Source organism: Corvus cornix, chromosome 15 (assembly GCF_000738735.6).
Source record: "Corvus cornix cornix isolate S_Up_H32 chromosome 15, ASM73873v5, whole genome shotgun sequence".
Classification (NCBI taxonomy): Eukaryota; Metazoa; Chordata; class Aves; order Passeriformes; family Corvidae; genus Corvus; species Corvus cornix.
Genome location: NC_046345.1, coordinates 1,010,351 through 1,024,979, shown reverse-complemented (window position 1 = coordinate 1,024,979; position 14,629 = coordinate 1,010,351). Strand labels below are relative to the sequence as shown.

The window sequence follows — 14,629 nt, the reverse complement described above, 5'->3', positions numbered from 1 at the left end:
TCACTTCCTTAACCAGCTCTAGTTAATTTTCACTTTACCCTTTGCTCTGTCAGTGTAGGCTGGGAGAAGACTGAGCTGTTCCACCAGCTGCATGCCTTGTGATAACCCTTATCCTGGCTCCAGCTTCAAAAGCAGCCTTAGACAAAAATAATCAGAAAAAGCCTCCCAATATACAGGTTGGATAAAATTAAATAAAACTGTGATCTACTATACTTTGGGGCACAAGACAAGGAGAGAAAACTATCTCCTCCATGACTTCTAGCTCTTGCTGCAATTCTTTTGCACTCAAAAATCGTTGGCTCCAGGTTTTGTTGTTAATGCTGGATCACCCCATGCCCAGGGAGGAACAGAACACATCAGTGATTTCCTTACCTGAATCGTGGTCATTCCAAGCTCCAGCCCAACCAGAACCTGCCCGTCCTGCAGCCTGGCGATCCTCGGCTCCTCCACCTGCATGAAGTCCCTGACGAGGTCGGTGATGTCCAGCTGCCAGTCGGAGCCCAGCAGGAAGCTCAGCGGGGCCCCAGGCTCCGGGGCCTCAGCCACGAACTGCGTGAGCACCCTGACCATGGCGTGCTGGTACTGCAGGGTGCAGCCCCTGCCCCTGCGCTCATCCTCATCCTCGTCGTCGCTGTCCCTGGCCGGCCTGCCGGGACAACAGCAGGGAGAAGTGAAACTGTGTTGGGAGAGCCTGGAACAGGAGAGCTGCTGCTGACCTAAGTCTGCAGCCTGGCTGTGGGACCAAGCTGCTTCCTTCAGGTTCTCCCACTTTTATCCTGTTTCCCTTGTTCGTAACTCCAGGACAGCACTTGAGATCACCAACTGGCCTCCCAGCTTTGCTACCACACTGTCCCCCCCAAATACCTTCCATTATTTTCCATGTCAAGTCCTTGCTTTCCGGACATTCACACTTCTTTTCTTTCTGGATCTTCCCATAAACATCTTTGTGTTGCCATGGAAATCTCCTCTGCACCTACACACACATCCCTCTCTGTACAGTACAATTTGAAATCACATCTCCACCAAAATGTCTTTGCTCTGGTACTAACAGAAACCTGTCACAAATGTCTTCATTTGCAGGTGGGAATACCAAGTACCTACTCTATCAATTCGTTTCTCTTGTTCTTAATAACACTGACAACAGATGCAGACAGTTCTGACCTGCTTCATCCATCCTCTGTTCTGTGGGCACTGGCAGAGTCTGAAAGCTCTGTCCTGACTCTGGGACTCTGATCACTGCCATGGGACCCTACAGGGATCTGAAACAGGTATGTGCTAATTGTGACCACTGACAATGGATCCATGAACTGCCAGGACCTGTGAACAGGCTGGAGACTGACCAGCCTTGCCAGAGCTGGTTCCTGCTGATGTCTCCTTGCTGCCTCGTGCCTGATCCTGCCTAACTTGACCAATTGGCTCTTCCCATCTTAGTCCTTAGTGCTACAAAAGGAAATTGATTTCCAATATAGGTTCGTGCAGCCTGCAGTTTCCATTTCCCTTAGAAGTCCAGTGCAGGAGCCTACTGAATAAATGTCTGGTGACCTTCAAATTTACAGCAGAATTGCATTAAGGCCAAATGAGCATGTTCAGATCCACTGGCCCTGACAGGTCCCTGGCAAGTGCACAGCCCAGAATGAACATCCTCTAATGAAACCTACCTCTTATTAGAGATGATGGGGACTCTCCACCCCTTGATCTGATTTAGTTCTGTGTCAGAGACCTCTATCTGCAGCGGGAGACGAGGAATCCAGACTGTCATTTCTAAAGGGGCACTCAGATGCTGGTAAGTAAAATTAACTATGACATTCACTTTGCCTTTCATTTCCTTCCCATTGACAAAGACATAGTCACATCTGTCAGAAACCTGGAAATAAAAAGGAGAAGGAAAAAAAATTAATGAGTCTCTTCATGAATTATAAAGTTCACTACATGCTGGGTAAGTGAGTAGGAGGAAGAGAAAGGATCTAGGTTTAAACTAGCTCCAGGTTCAGAGGACAACTAGGACTAACGAGAAAGGTGCCTGGTGTGCCCTTCATAGCCTGTATAATTCAGCATCGTTTTAACAGGCTGGCTTTTCCTGCTATAAACAGTTCTAGTATAATTTAAGATAAGAGAACAGCTTTTTTTTTTTGTCCTTAATTCCCACTCCAACCGTAGGACAGATCTAGTAAAATGGCAGGGACAGAAGATTCCTCTCCTCTCCCCAAAGCTCAGCCAGACTTCCCAGTCCTCCTGCTCTCCTGTGTGCAGCCCAAGGAGCCCCACTCACCTGGAGCAGGAAGAGGTAACTGAACTGAGAAGGGGCTGACCTTTCTAATCAACCCCAGAATGGGACAGAGTTCTTCACGAGTCCTGCCACAGGTACCGGGGAATAGAAGGTCACAACCAAAAGGAATCCCAGGGAAGAGCTCACTGATGCCCAGGGCTGTCCACTGGGCCCAAACAGCTTCCTCCCTGCTGCCAGCCTGGCAGAGGCCTTACACAACTCTGGAGCAGAGCTCAAGCCAGTCCTGATGTCACTTTATTTATTACCTGCAGCTCTGGACATCAATATTGCAGAGAGTTAGTAAATCTCACTCGAGCAATTTAACAGTTACTGCAAGGATCTAGGTGAGCTGACAGGACCTGTTCATTACAGTTAGTTAAAATATATGAGTAAATGTGCACGTCAAATAATTTATTAACTACCACTTTACCGTGCTGATGATCTGAAGGAATGATCTATTAGAACCCTGAACTCTTTTCACAATCCATTACCAGCCAGCCCTTCTATTCCATTCCATCAATGTGTTTAATATTTCTCACTCTGGAATGTATAGTCTCATCCTTATCTGAATTTAATGCCATTTTCTACTTTTCTGTTTAAATGCTAAATGAATTTAAATCATATTTAAATATCACCAGCTTTTGTAGGATAATTTGCATTCCTGATATTATTATCTTTAAACAACAACACCCCCCTCCCAGACAGATCCACAGTGAATGCATTTCCATCCTGGCTTGTCTGAGCCTAGGTAACGCACCAAGAAAAGGTTATCATGGCTTTTGCAATGTCTCCTTCCCAAGCAAAGTCTGCTTTAAGGTCAAACTCCTGTAGTTGCTGTCGGTTTCAGCAGGAAAGTAAGGAGTTTGTTTAGAAGCAGAGTTATGGGTTTGGGGATTGTCTCGTGTAAGCCTGTTTTACATCAGCTCCTAACAGCTCCTGTCAGGATCCAATCTCAGTGTGTTGCACAGCAGGAAAACCCAGCTGCTGTCAAAAACCCCTCAAAACATGAGGGGAGGAGCTCAGAGCAGGCAACTGAGCACAGACACGTCCCAGGCTGGCTGGGGCCTCGGGCACTGATGTTACATCCACTCCCCACAGTGCTGATCCCAACTGGCCTGGGACTTGGCAAAACTCCAGAGAAGCTCGATGTGAGCCTGCAGGAATGGCTGCAGGGGAGGCTGGAAGCACAAGCACATCCCCTTGGGGGAGCAGCATGTCTGGGCCGCAGCACCAGAGCACACATTCCTGTTTCTTGCAGGAGCCACACTACTGTGAGTGGGATATTTTCAGGGCAAGAACTGCACCGTGCTTCCCTCCTGCAATGTGTGATAGCCTGTCCGACAGGCAGGAGGGGAGAAGACCTTCAGGCAGTGCCTGGCACATCTGCTCCTTCTCCCACCTTGCTTCTCGCTAAATGGAAATCGTCTGCTGCTTGCTGGCACGGTGCTTATCCCTGTTGCCTTTTTGTATTTTAAGTGCTGTTCTCACACCAGACAAGTCTCTTATGTGCTAATGAGCTCTGTCTGCTGCTTTGTGCCTTCCCCACTTCCCCTGAGACACCAGTGGGGAGAGAAACTGGGCAGAGACTCAAAGTGCTGATTTCCACCAGCGAGGCAATAGATAAAGCTGGAGACAGAGTGGCCCCGAGGTCACACCAGCCCGGGGGCTGATGGCCCTGGGCTCCTGCACTCGCCCTTGCGCTCTGCAGGCTGGACCAGGGGCACAAAGGAATGCTCTGAACACCAGGATTTTCCTGGGTAGCACCTGGGTAAGAGCTTGCCACCTCTGCTTCCAGTTACCAACACCTCACGTTGGTCAATCTTAGCTAATTAACACATTAGGCCATTAAACGTCATAAACCTAGGACTGAAGTCTTAAGGCACTTAGGGACTGAAACACTTCCCAGTGACTGAGGGCAGCAGGTAAGCTTTTGTGCCTGGCAGCACAGAAATCAGAGCTGAGCTTCCAAACCACCGTGTGGAGCCGCTGGGCCTTGCAGGTCCCTTTCGTGTCCCCTGCATGTCCCTTCCATGTCCCTTCCACGTCCCCTGCATATCCCCAGCATGTCCCTTCCATGTCCCTTCCACGTCCCCTGCATATCCCCAGCATGTCCCTTCCATGTCCCTTCCATGTCCCCTGCCTGTCCCCGTGTATCCCCTGCGTGTTCCCTGCTCTGCACTCGGCCAGGGCTGCTGGCAGGGCACCTGCCAAACCTCTCCTGGCCTGGGTAAGGCTCTGCTGTCTGAACAGTCACTTTTGAAGCACACACACACAGTGCAGGTGGGATTTTGCTGCTGTTTTTATTATCTGTGAGCATGTAAAGAGCAGCCCAGCACACAGAACTCAACACACACTCTCCCAGGCACAGAGATAACAGCTGAATTATGCTAGTTAGAGATGGGAATCAGACTCTCAGATTTGGAATCCATTAATACTCAAGCAATAACAAGACAAAGAAAATTTGGCAGGCAAACAGACCTCAATTCCAACTTTATCAGGGTTTACTGCACAACCAGAGTTAAAAAAGAATCCATCCCTAAAAGACTACTACATGAATGATTAAATAAATACATGACCTTATGCCTTCAAGATTATGATTTATAAAACAAACTGACGGTCAGGAAAAAAATGGCTATGCTTGGGATACCCGCCTGTGCCTGTTTCCCTGGCTGTAAGTGAAGTCGGCAACAACTATGAGCTCATTCAGTTCCCAGCCAGCCCTTCACTGTTGGGATGAATAAGCATCACTGTTCTGCTGCAGTTTGCATGCAGTCCTAACAGAGCAACATCAAAACATGGGGCAAAGTACAGTACATTTTCATAAATCAGGCCAGCACATTCAGAAACAGGTCATCAATAGACAGGCAGATTAGCCATGCCCGTGTTCCTGCAGACACATCCGAACCATTCATCTTCCAGCACAGAGAAGGGATAAAAAGATGGGGGGGGGGGGGAGAAGAAAAATCGAGCTTCTCTGTCTCTTCTGAGATTGTGTTTTCCAAGCTGTTTATTGGGAAAGAGGGAGTATCTTGTGCAGCGAGTTTGCTGGGCCTCAGCTGAGCCTCTGCAGGACAAACATGCACGGGAGGAAGGGCTGTCCCAGGCAGTGGCAGCTGGCACTCTGGGGACTGTCCCCACAGCTGGCACGGGCCCTGGGGCCTCTCTCATGGCTTCTCCCAGTGATGCTGATGGGAAGAGCCCAGGGAGGCTTCGCCTACCACAGCCCCTTCTGAGCCTGCATTTCCCTTCCCAGCCTGCAAAGGATTCCAGCTCCTCAGCCAGGCAGGCAGCTCCTTTCCTTCAGCATTAATTCATATAAAGGGGCTTGGAGTGCCGCCAGCCCCTGCCCAGCACGCTGGCCTCACCACGGCTGTGCTTGCAGAGCATCCAAGCAGCGCACAAAGGCACCAGGGAGCCCTGCACATGCCCTGGGAGTGCCCGGCAGAGTGGGGCTGCAGCAGCCTGGGCACACAACAGAGATCCCAGCCAGCCAGCAAACACTGTCTGAAACGCAACAGCAGCTACAAAGGGACTGGAGCAAGGTGGGTGATTTGTGGGGAAAACCAATCTGTTTGCTTTCCAAAATCCAGGGACTCCCTCCCATCTCTCATTTCCCCCTCCTGCTTTTGAGTTTTGGTATCTCAGGGACGGCAACTCCAGTTTTCAGTAAAGGTGAGAACGGCTCAAGAGAGAAAGAGTAGATTTTCTTTTACTGCTAATGTACTGCTGGAATACATCTCTGTGTTGTGGCCACCGTGATTCAAGGACATTATAATGCCATTAAACCCTTCTGGTGCTGTGCTCCCTTGCTAAAGCTTTTCTAGGCTTTGTGTCACTGGAGCTTTTCACACAACTACACTGAGCTGACTTCCATTAATTAAGCGAGGCTGTACTTAGCGTTCACAAGATGCTCCAGAAATTCTCTCGGTACAGGGCTTTTATCTCTTGAGGGACTGAGGTTTGAATGGCCTTTTTCGGGCATGAACTTGGTAGGTTATAAAAGTGCTTTGGGTTTCTTTTGGCTCCTGCAGGTCCCCCTCTTTTTCTGACATCAGTGAACAGCTAAGACAGCTGCCTCTGAGTCACACACACACATCTAATCACTGAGTGCCAGGCACCGAGGGCAGAGGTCCGTCCCACACTGCCAGCACAGCACAGAGGCAGGAATTACATTTCCAAGTGCCCCACGCCCATACCAAACACGCAGCTTCTGGCAAGCTGGATGTGGAGTTCAATCATCAGTGCTACAAAAAAAATGTGCAGAGTGGAGCATTTCAGATGTGCTCAGCACTGAATTCAAACCCCCAGTCCCATTGTCAGCAAAGGGAAGAGAGCGAAGTCACTGCTGCTTCCTCCTGCAGCTCCTCGTGCAAATCTGCAGCGCCCGGCCCCACGTGCAGCTCTGTACTTTGGGTGCCCCCAAACCGAGCCCAAAGCTCAGCTGGCAGCCCTGCAGCTGTGCAGAGGATGCTGCTGTGCCACTCCAACACAGAGCCCTTCCCTGGCAAACACAAGGAGGGCATTGCTGGTCCAAGGCACTTCTTTTTTACATTACCTCTAAAAGGCTGATTGTGCTGTTTGAACAGGGGTCATCTCTGTCCTCTAAAACTCCCCACCTTCTGTACACTCTTGGGGTAGGATCACAAACCAGAGGAATTAGCTTTTAGTAATTTCTCTTATTTTATTTCACTGTTTGCTACATTATCTGTGGAAGAACACACTAAACTCTTGGAAGCAGGACTTCAGCCAGCCCAGGGAGAACGTGGCAAGAAGCAATAAGGCCCCTCACAAATCCCACACGGTCCCTGTCACACCGACCTCCTGCATCCATGTCTCCAGTGAACATTGTTCCCATCCCTTTCCTAAAAGGATTTTACTGCTTTTCCCACTGCCCTGGTGTGCAGGCTGTCTGTGGGAGATCTGAATTTGTGGCTGACTATTCCTCTGGTCCCATAAATCCTGCGTTAGCTTTGCGCTGAAGAGAATCCAAAGACACAGTGGGAGGGAGGGAAGGGGAATGTACATCATAACTCCCAGAAGAGGTACCCAGCATTTCACTGTCAGCTCTCAGGAATAACTGTAGCAGTCTTTCCCCACCTCATTATCATTATTAAATTCCCATGGGATAACAGTAAAGCCCTCACAGGAGACTGCTTTTCTGCTGCAGTAATTCTGCTGGAACTCCTACAAAGTCCCAGCTAATAAGTCTTTGAAAATAAGATGTACCTTGAGCAGTTTAGGTCTCTACATTTCAAGGGTGGCCAGTTAGGAAGGTAAGCCTCTGATATTTCCACATAAAAATCTGTATTTGGGAATCACTCTGCCCCCATCCATGTTGCTGTAAATGATCCTTCCCCCACACCAGCACTCTCTGTATGTAACATACACTTCAAACACAGCCCTGCCACCTTGGCAAGCTCATGGGATCTCTCCTGATTTAGCACCGCACACATTTTCCTTGGTCTACCAGCATAAATGGGGATATTTAGTAACGTAAGTTATGATAATGAGCCCTGCCTAAATCACTGCTGTCAGAAAAAGAATGGGGGAGTCTCTTCTAACCATTAAAAATGAATGAGGAGAGAAATAAATAAGCAAAAGCAGCTCATTTGAGCTATAAAAGACTTGAGAACACAAGCTGTGTACCAAGGTACAAAAGGATGAGGCCATTATTAGCTCTATAAGTCACTTATAAATGACTCGGGGGAGGCGGAGTCACCTTTAATCACCCGCGCTTAACCCGAGGTGCGAGATCGTTCTGAGATAGCTGAACCCAGCCTGAAATGATGCGAGGCACAGATAAATAACTCTGATGAGGCTGCAGCACAGGGGTGGATCAGCCCTAAGCCCACTGTAGGTCTCGAGAAGGGCCCTGTCCCAGTCTGGGGTTCCTGAGGAGTGTGAGGATCAGGAATCACCAGATCGATGGCAGCAGCAGATCTGTAAAACCACCCCGGATGCTGCTGGAATCAGGAGCAACCACTGAACAGCTGCTCTGGAGGCATAATTACAGCACCTCCTGTGCTGCAGAGAAAGATCTTCATTTTCTTCCCCAGAAAGAAGCAGTAAATGCAAATGGCACCGCACCAGGTTTAGGGATGCTCCTCCTGCTCCTCGGCTGCTCAGGGACTCTGCAGGTTCAGCATCCCAGGCTGGGCTGCTCCACAGCTGCTGAGAGAAGGATGACCTGGCCTGAGCCCTGGTGACTGGATTCCAGACAGACTTCAAACCCAGCCTCACCTGGATCAAAGCTTTCCCCATTTGGGGAGATTTACACTGAATAAGGTCTTCTTAATTTTAAATATTTTGAATTTTAACTGTGAGGGTTGAAGTACCTGCTGAAATCTGAAAATACCCTTTCAAAGGTGATAAATATTAGAACAAGAGGGAATGGTTTTAAACTGCAAGAGGGCATGATTAAATTAGATATTAGGAAGAAATTCTTTACTCTGAGGGTGGGCAGGCCCTGGCACAGGGTGCCCAGAGCAGCTGGGGCTGCCCCTGGATCCCTGGAGTGTCCAAGGCCAGGCTGGACATTGGGGCTGGGAGCAACCGGGGACAGTGGAAAGTTGAACCTTGATGATGTGCCTCCCAGCCCAACCCATTCTCTGATCCTATGACATGATGAGCTGTCTCCTCAAGACTTCCCAGCTCGTCATCCTTTCCAGCTGCTTCTCTGCTCTGTGCAGAAGGACCTTGCCTTTTTTAGAGGAGGGTCAAGTGACACATCTGGACTCTGCAGGTTCAGAAAAACCAGAGGGTGCTCTGAATTTGGAAAGTCCACACCTTCAAAGTGTCAGCACCTTTCTGCAGTGGTTTTCCTATCGCAGCATGACACCAAACAATACTGCACCCACGGCTGTATCTGCTTTTCCTACCCAGAGACAAACATCTCCCTTCGTTTTTAAGGGTCTTGTTTCCTGCCAGGCTTTCCACAGTGTCCTGATGGAAGCCCACCTAACGCTGCTACAAACAGATACCAGCAGAGACCTGTGCACATGAAAAATGTTTTCTACTGCACTAATCCACCTGAAGCATCTCGCAGAGCATATTGATTAAGAGAGCTCTGATAGCAATTAATTTCTAAGAAATATTTTAGTTTGTTCTGCAGCTTTGTGGCAAACATCAATGTGTTATCCTCAGCCAAATACACCCGAGTGAAATACGCAATGGGGCATTTTAAAAGGCCTTACAATTCTGGGCAAACATCCAATTGTAGCTGCAAGTGTAATAGTTCCTTTGTGATCCGACACAACGCCCGCAGCGTGTTGGTGTTACCAACTGAAAAATCCCCTCATTAACAGCCTCTCCTCAGGAATCACCTTTTGCTTTGTAAAATCAAGACCTGGTGGATAAAACTTCAGTGGGTTTTTCCCTTCTGTTTCTTTTGCCCCCCTTTCCACTACTACAAACAGTCAATTTCTCGCTGTGCCGTGGATTTGCACAGATTTTATACATTTTTCGGGGTTGCAGTGAGAGAAGAGCAGCTCCTGCCCAGCCCTTTGTGAACACATCATTAATCTCTGTACACTCTGTCCTCACCTGTGATTTATTTCTGTCCGTGGGCTGCCTTTAAAGAGCTTGTCCCCACTGACCACTGAGCTCAGGCCAGCCAGGGGCCACCTGATGTGCTGAGTGTCCCCTCTGCCATGGGACTGGCAGTCGAGCTGCCTGGAGGATGAATGCTGCATTTCAGCAGGGCTTTCAAGACACCTACATTTACTTTCATTTTTGGGTCACGAAATTCAGTTTCATTTCAATTTCAAATGATTAAAATTATGTAAAAATACATAACATCAAGGGAAAAGTTATTTTAAAATGAAAAAATCAAAACATTTCATTTTGGAAATGTCACAACAAGTTGTTTCCTTGACACAACAGGAACCTGGTAGCATCCTTTTCTTCTTTTGTTTTCTGTCAGAAATGAAATTCCAGGGAAATTAGCATCATTTCATGAAGCTGCTTTACAGGACTACAAATTCTGGCTGAATAAACTCTGCCAAATTTTCCCCAATAAGGCTTAATCAACTGGGGCCACAAATCAAAACAAAATCATCACGATGAAACTCTGTTCAATTAAAATCCAATCACACAGAATCCGTGGTACCTTTGGCACAATGAACAGTGCTACTCCCACGTGCAGGAGGGGAAGTAAAGGCACAGAACAACCTTTCCAAAAGCCCAGGATTGATTCCCAGCTCCCTCACACACTTACTAGATGGCTGTGTGTAATTTATTGAGATCAATACTCCCAAGGATACTGAAGTGTTAACTCCCACTGAACTCCAGGGGAGTTTGGTGGTTAAACCTCCCTAAGAATCCGGCCTTTAATCTCCCTTTGATGTATTTGTAAAACAAGGATCCTATCCCCCTTGCTTCACAGGGATTTTGCAAAGCCTAATCTGTAAGAAACAAGGAAGAGCTCAGGTGCTGGAGTTACACAACTGCACCTTGCTGTTGATTACCATTTATGTGCAGCTCTTCGGGCCAGCCCTTCCCCTCCTCACCTGCAGCAGCCGCTCCTGGCCCCGCCGAGGGCAGGGGCAGCTCTGGGGTGCAGCTCTGGGGTGCAGCTCTGTCCCTGCCAAGCAGGGCACACACAGAGAATTCAAACGGCCTCATTCACTGCTGCTGCTCCCCGCTCCTCTGCAGCCAGAGCCATCCCTCATTTGCCCTTGGCTGGGCTGCAATTCCTGCTTTCCAGCTGGAAAAGGAGGTGGCGACTTCCTGCCCACCTGCTGCTCGGGATGCTCAGCGAGCGGCGATGCTGCCAGCACGGGATGAGCACAGCACCGAGACGGCTCCGTGTCCGATCCTGTAAATCAGCGGGACGGGGCTGGCAGCAGAGCCTCAGACAGGCAGGCACTGTCTCATGAGCTGCCAGAAAGCTGCTGGACTCAGCCCACCTCGTGCGGGAGATTTTAGGAGCCACAATTGTTTGTAATCAATGTGAGAACGCTTTCTTGCTCCTGTTAAGTTACATCTTCCTCTTTCTCTCTCGATCTGGAAACCACGAGCACTCTGTGTCACTCACTGCAGCCATCCGAGTGAAGCAGGAGAAGAACGAGAAACACAGCCAGCACCCCAAGCTTTTCCTCACTAAACTGAGAATGGCATTACTGCCCTCCCTCCAGGAAAGCCTAAAGAGGAGCAATGACAACAGAACAACTTTGCTTCGCACTCGTGAAAAGGAGGCTGCTCACTTGTCTCTGGGTAATGAGTACCTGATGGCCAAGGGAAGCAGAGCTGATGAACAATGTGACAAATCCTACGGACTAAACCAGGCTGCAAAGGGGACAGTCAGACTTCCAGATCCATCAGGTCCAGTCAGTGAAGCACCAATGGGGAGAGGAGCGTAATTAAGACACACAGAGAGCTTGGAATAGCCGTCTCTAGGGGCTGTCATCCCGTGTGTGAGACCCCTGCCCTGGGGAGCAGCCGGGAGCAAAATGCCTGCAATACCCGTCTGACCAAAGGAAAGTGTTTCCTGCAATTCCTGTGCTCTCCCAGGGCAGCTGAAGGACCTTAGGAATTGCTGAATCTGCCCAAAAGCAGAGCAGTCCCAGTGCTGCCTGGCTGTCCCAGCAGGCTGGGGCTGGAGCGCTCCCACAGCACACGGGCACCGGGAGTTCAGACCCAGACTGTGGCCAAATCCCACGCCTAAAGCTTCACAGGACATCTGTGACCCAGCCAAGAACTGAAACCCCAAATCCCAGGGCTCTCCTCCCAACAGGGCCCTGTTATTCCAGGCCAGGGCAGACCCTGCTCTAACAGAATCACAGAGTATCCTGGACTGGAAGGCACCCACAGGGATCACCAAGCACAGCTCCTGGCCTTGCACAGGACAGCCCCAAGAAGCCCAGAGAAGGGTTCCCCTGGCCCCACCACCTGTGGGAGCACCAGGCTTTGCTGCTGCCACTCTCGTGGGACTTTTTCTCTCTCTGCAGTGCACACGGGCAGGTGTGAGCCGGGGGCTGCTGCCTGCCTCCCTGCTGGCTTTGCACAGCACAACACTCCCCTGGCTCTGTGCAGTTCCTCTTTTGGCACTGCCATCACACATAAACACAATTACGTTAACAAGCCTCTCTTTGTAAAGCACTCCTGTCTTTCTCTTCGTTGCCCTGAGCCTTGCTTCCAGTCACTCCTCATCCATCCTGACCAGGTCATTTCGGATGTATTGTGCAAGTGCAGAGGAGAGCTCTGCCTCACCACTGAATTCAAATGCCTTTTACACAGACGCTGCTTCCAAGGGTGTGGGTGGGACGGAGTGAGGCCACCACCATGTGCTGAGCACTGTGGACTGAAGCTCCTCTGCACATCCCCATGGACTGCAGCTCCTCCACACACCCTGGCTTCATTTCCAGTGAAATTTATTTTTTCTCTGTTAGAAAAAAATAAGATCCTCCTTTAAAGGGTTTTCATAGCTTTATGGAAAATTGCTTAAAACCAAATAAAATGTAAAAATTCTTTTGTATCAACTGATGAAAAAAGAAATGACCATCCTTATTGTAGTTTTAAGCATGACCGCTATGAAATTTGCTGTGGGTTTGGTCCAACAAACCAACAGCTGTTGGTTTTCTTTGTAAAGAAAAAAATAGAGGAACTAGTTTAAAATGCTTTTTCTCTAAGGCCGTAAGAGAAATGTAAATTCTTTCAGACCATTCTGGACTTCTGAATTAGTTAGAAAAAAGCACTGGGCTGATACATTCTCTGCCTCCTTGGATTCACTCATCTTTCATCTCCATCACTGCATTGCAGACTAGCAGCATCGCTATTGTTCTGACAACATTCTCATTTTTCCAGCTTCCAAGAAGTCTCTAGACAGGGGTTGTCAGTTCTAATTATCCAGCTCGTGCTGCAGCAACAGGTGGTTACCAAGGTCTCGGGAACCCCACTTTCACCTTTTGCAAAGGGATGACAAAGCCTGGCCCTGGTCCTGACACAGCTGCACATGAGGGCAGGCAGGAGCAGGGGAAGGCAGGCACGTGGAACAGGAGGAGCTGGTGATGGTGGCTCCTCTGCCAAACCTTCCCAAGCACACCTGCAAGGGGCACCTGGGCTGGCTGTGGGCACATGGATCCTCGAACTGAGAGATCTGTGGAGATTTACAACACCCAGAGCCAGCTGAGCACTAAAAGCTCGGAGTTCCAGAGGAGTGGAGCTGTGCCCACACAATTCAGCTCCACATCTCCCTCCAGACACCACAGCAGTGTGCAGACCCACCAGCCTGGGCATCTCTGTGCCACGGGCCGTGGCAGGACACACACACACCACAGGCAGCTGACGGCTCAGCCCTGCACCAGCAAACGGGATTGGGTGCTCAAGGATCCAGTCTTGAGGAGAGCCAAATTCCATCCATCAAGGTGACTGCCCTTTGGTAAGCTCTGAGCCTACCCCAAACAGCCACACTTCTTCCCTCCCACAGGGAAAGTCCTGTGTTTCTAAGCTCTGCCCAAACAGTAATGGGCTATACATAAACTTTAATTAGGGACACCAGTGAGGACTGATCTGACCCAAGCCAAGCACGAGACCAGACCTCCACAGACTTAAAGGAGATGAGAGATTCGCAAGAGAAGTGATTGAAAAGACCCTGCAGGGAGAGGAGAATGCCAGGATAAAAGGAGTGGAGTTTGAACTCCTCAGTGCACTCAGACTGCAGTGTCCCACAAGCCCAGATCTGCAGGTACCAACTTGAGCTGAGCCATTTCTCAGCTGGTACTGAACAGAACAAGGACCAAAAGCTGCTGAAATCACTTGTGTAACTCAGACACCGCCCCAGCAAGGGCACTGCATTTCAGTCACTTCAACACAGCGAAAAGGAGATGAAATATGGCTAGCAATGGCAGACTTTAGAGCTACAAGGACAAAGAGATTTCCATCTTGGTAACAGGAGGACTTCAAAGAGTTTTAAGGATCCAGTCCTCTTTCTGCTAGAGAGTTTGCCTAGGCAAAGTCTAGTTCTACTCCTCTGGCAAGTACTCAGATCTCCAACATCACAACTTAGGGGGAAAAAAAAGGAAAGATCTGTTGCAATATACATGTACTCATGCATGCACAGCAGGCTCTGGAAAGTTGGCCAACACTTTGAAGTGACTGGGGAAAAATAATGCAAGAGCAAAGCATGAAAAATTTCTGAAAGAGACCTGTGCCTTTTTAAGCCAAGAACCACTTGCAGAGAAGCATATCTGAGCAGGACTGTGCTCCAACAGCAGAGCAGCAGCCACAATACACAAGTGCCAGATGAAAGCTGGCATCAGCCAACATGGACAGGCTGGAGAGCCAGAGAATGTTTTCCAAGCCACACTTGCTGTAAAAGTGACTCCAGAGTTTGCATTGGAATGGGAGAATCCTTCCCCTCTGGAG

At 49.2% G+C, this 14,629-nt stretch overlaps 1 protein-coding gene across 1 annotated transcript in view; it reads right to left on the bottom strand.

Annotated features, from left to right (window-relative positions):
- Positions 1–14,629, bottom strand: part of TMEM132D (transmembrane protein 132D) — a 207,712-nt gene that overhangs the window by 6,838 nt on the left and 186,245 nt on the right. Inside the window, exons 6-7 of the mRNA XM_010398418.3 lie at positions 1,659–1,864; positions 373–646 (exon numbers count right to left, since the gene is read on the bottom strand). Coding sequence (XP_010396720.2) covers positions 373–646; positions 1,659–1,864 — 480 coding nt within the window. The remainder of the gene's footprint in view (positions 1–372; positions 647–1,658; positions 1,865–14,629) is intronic.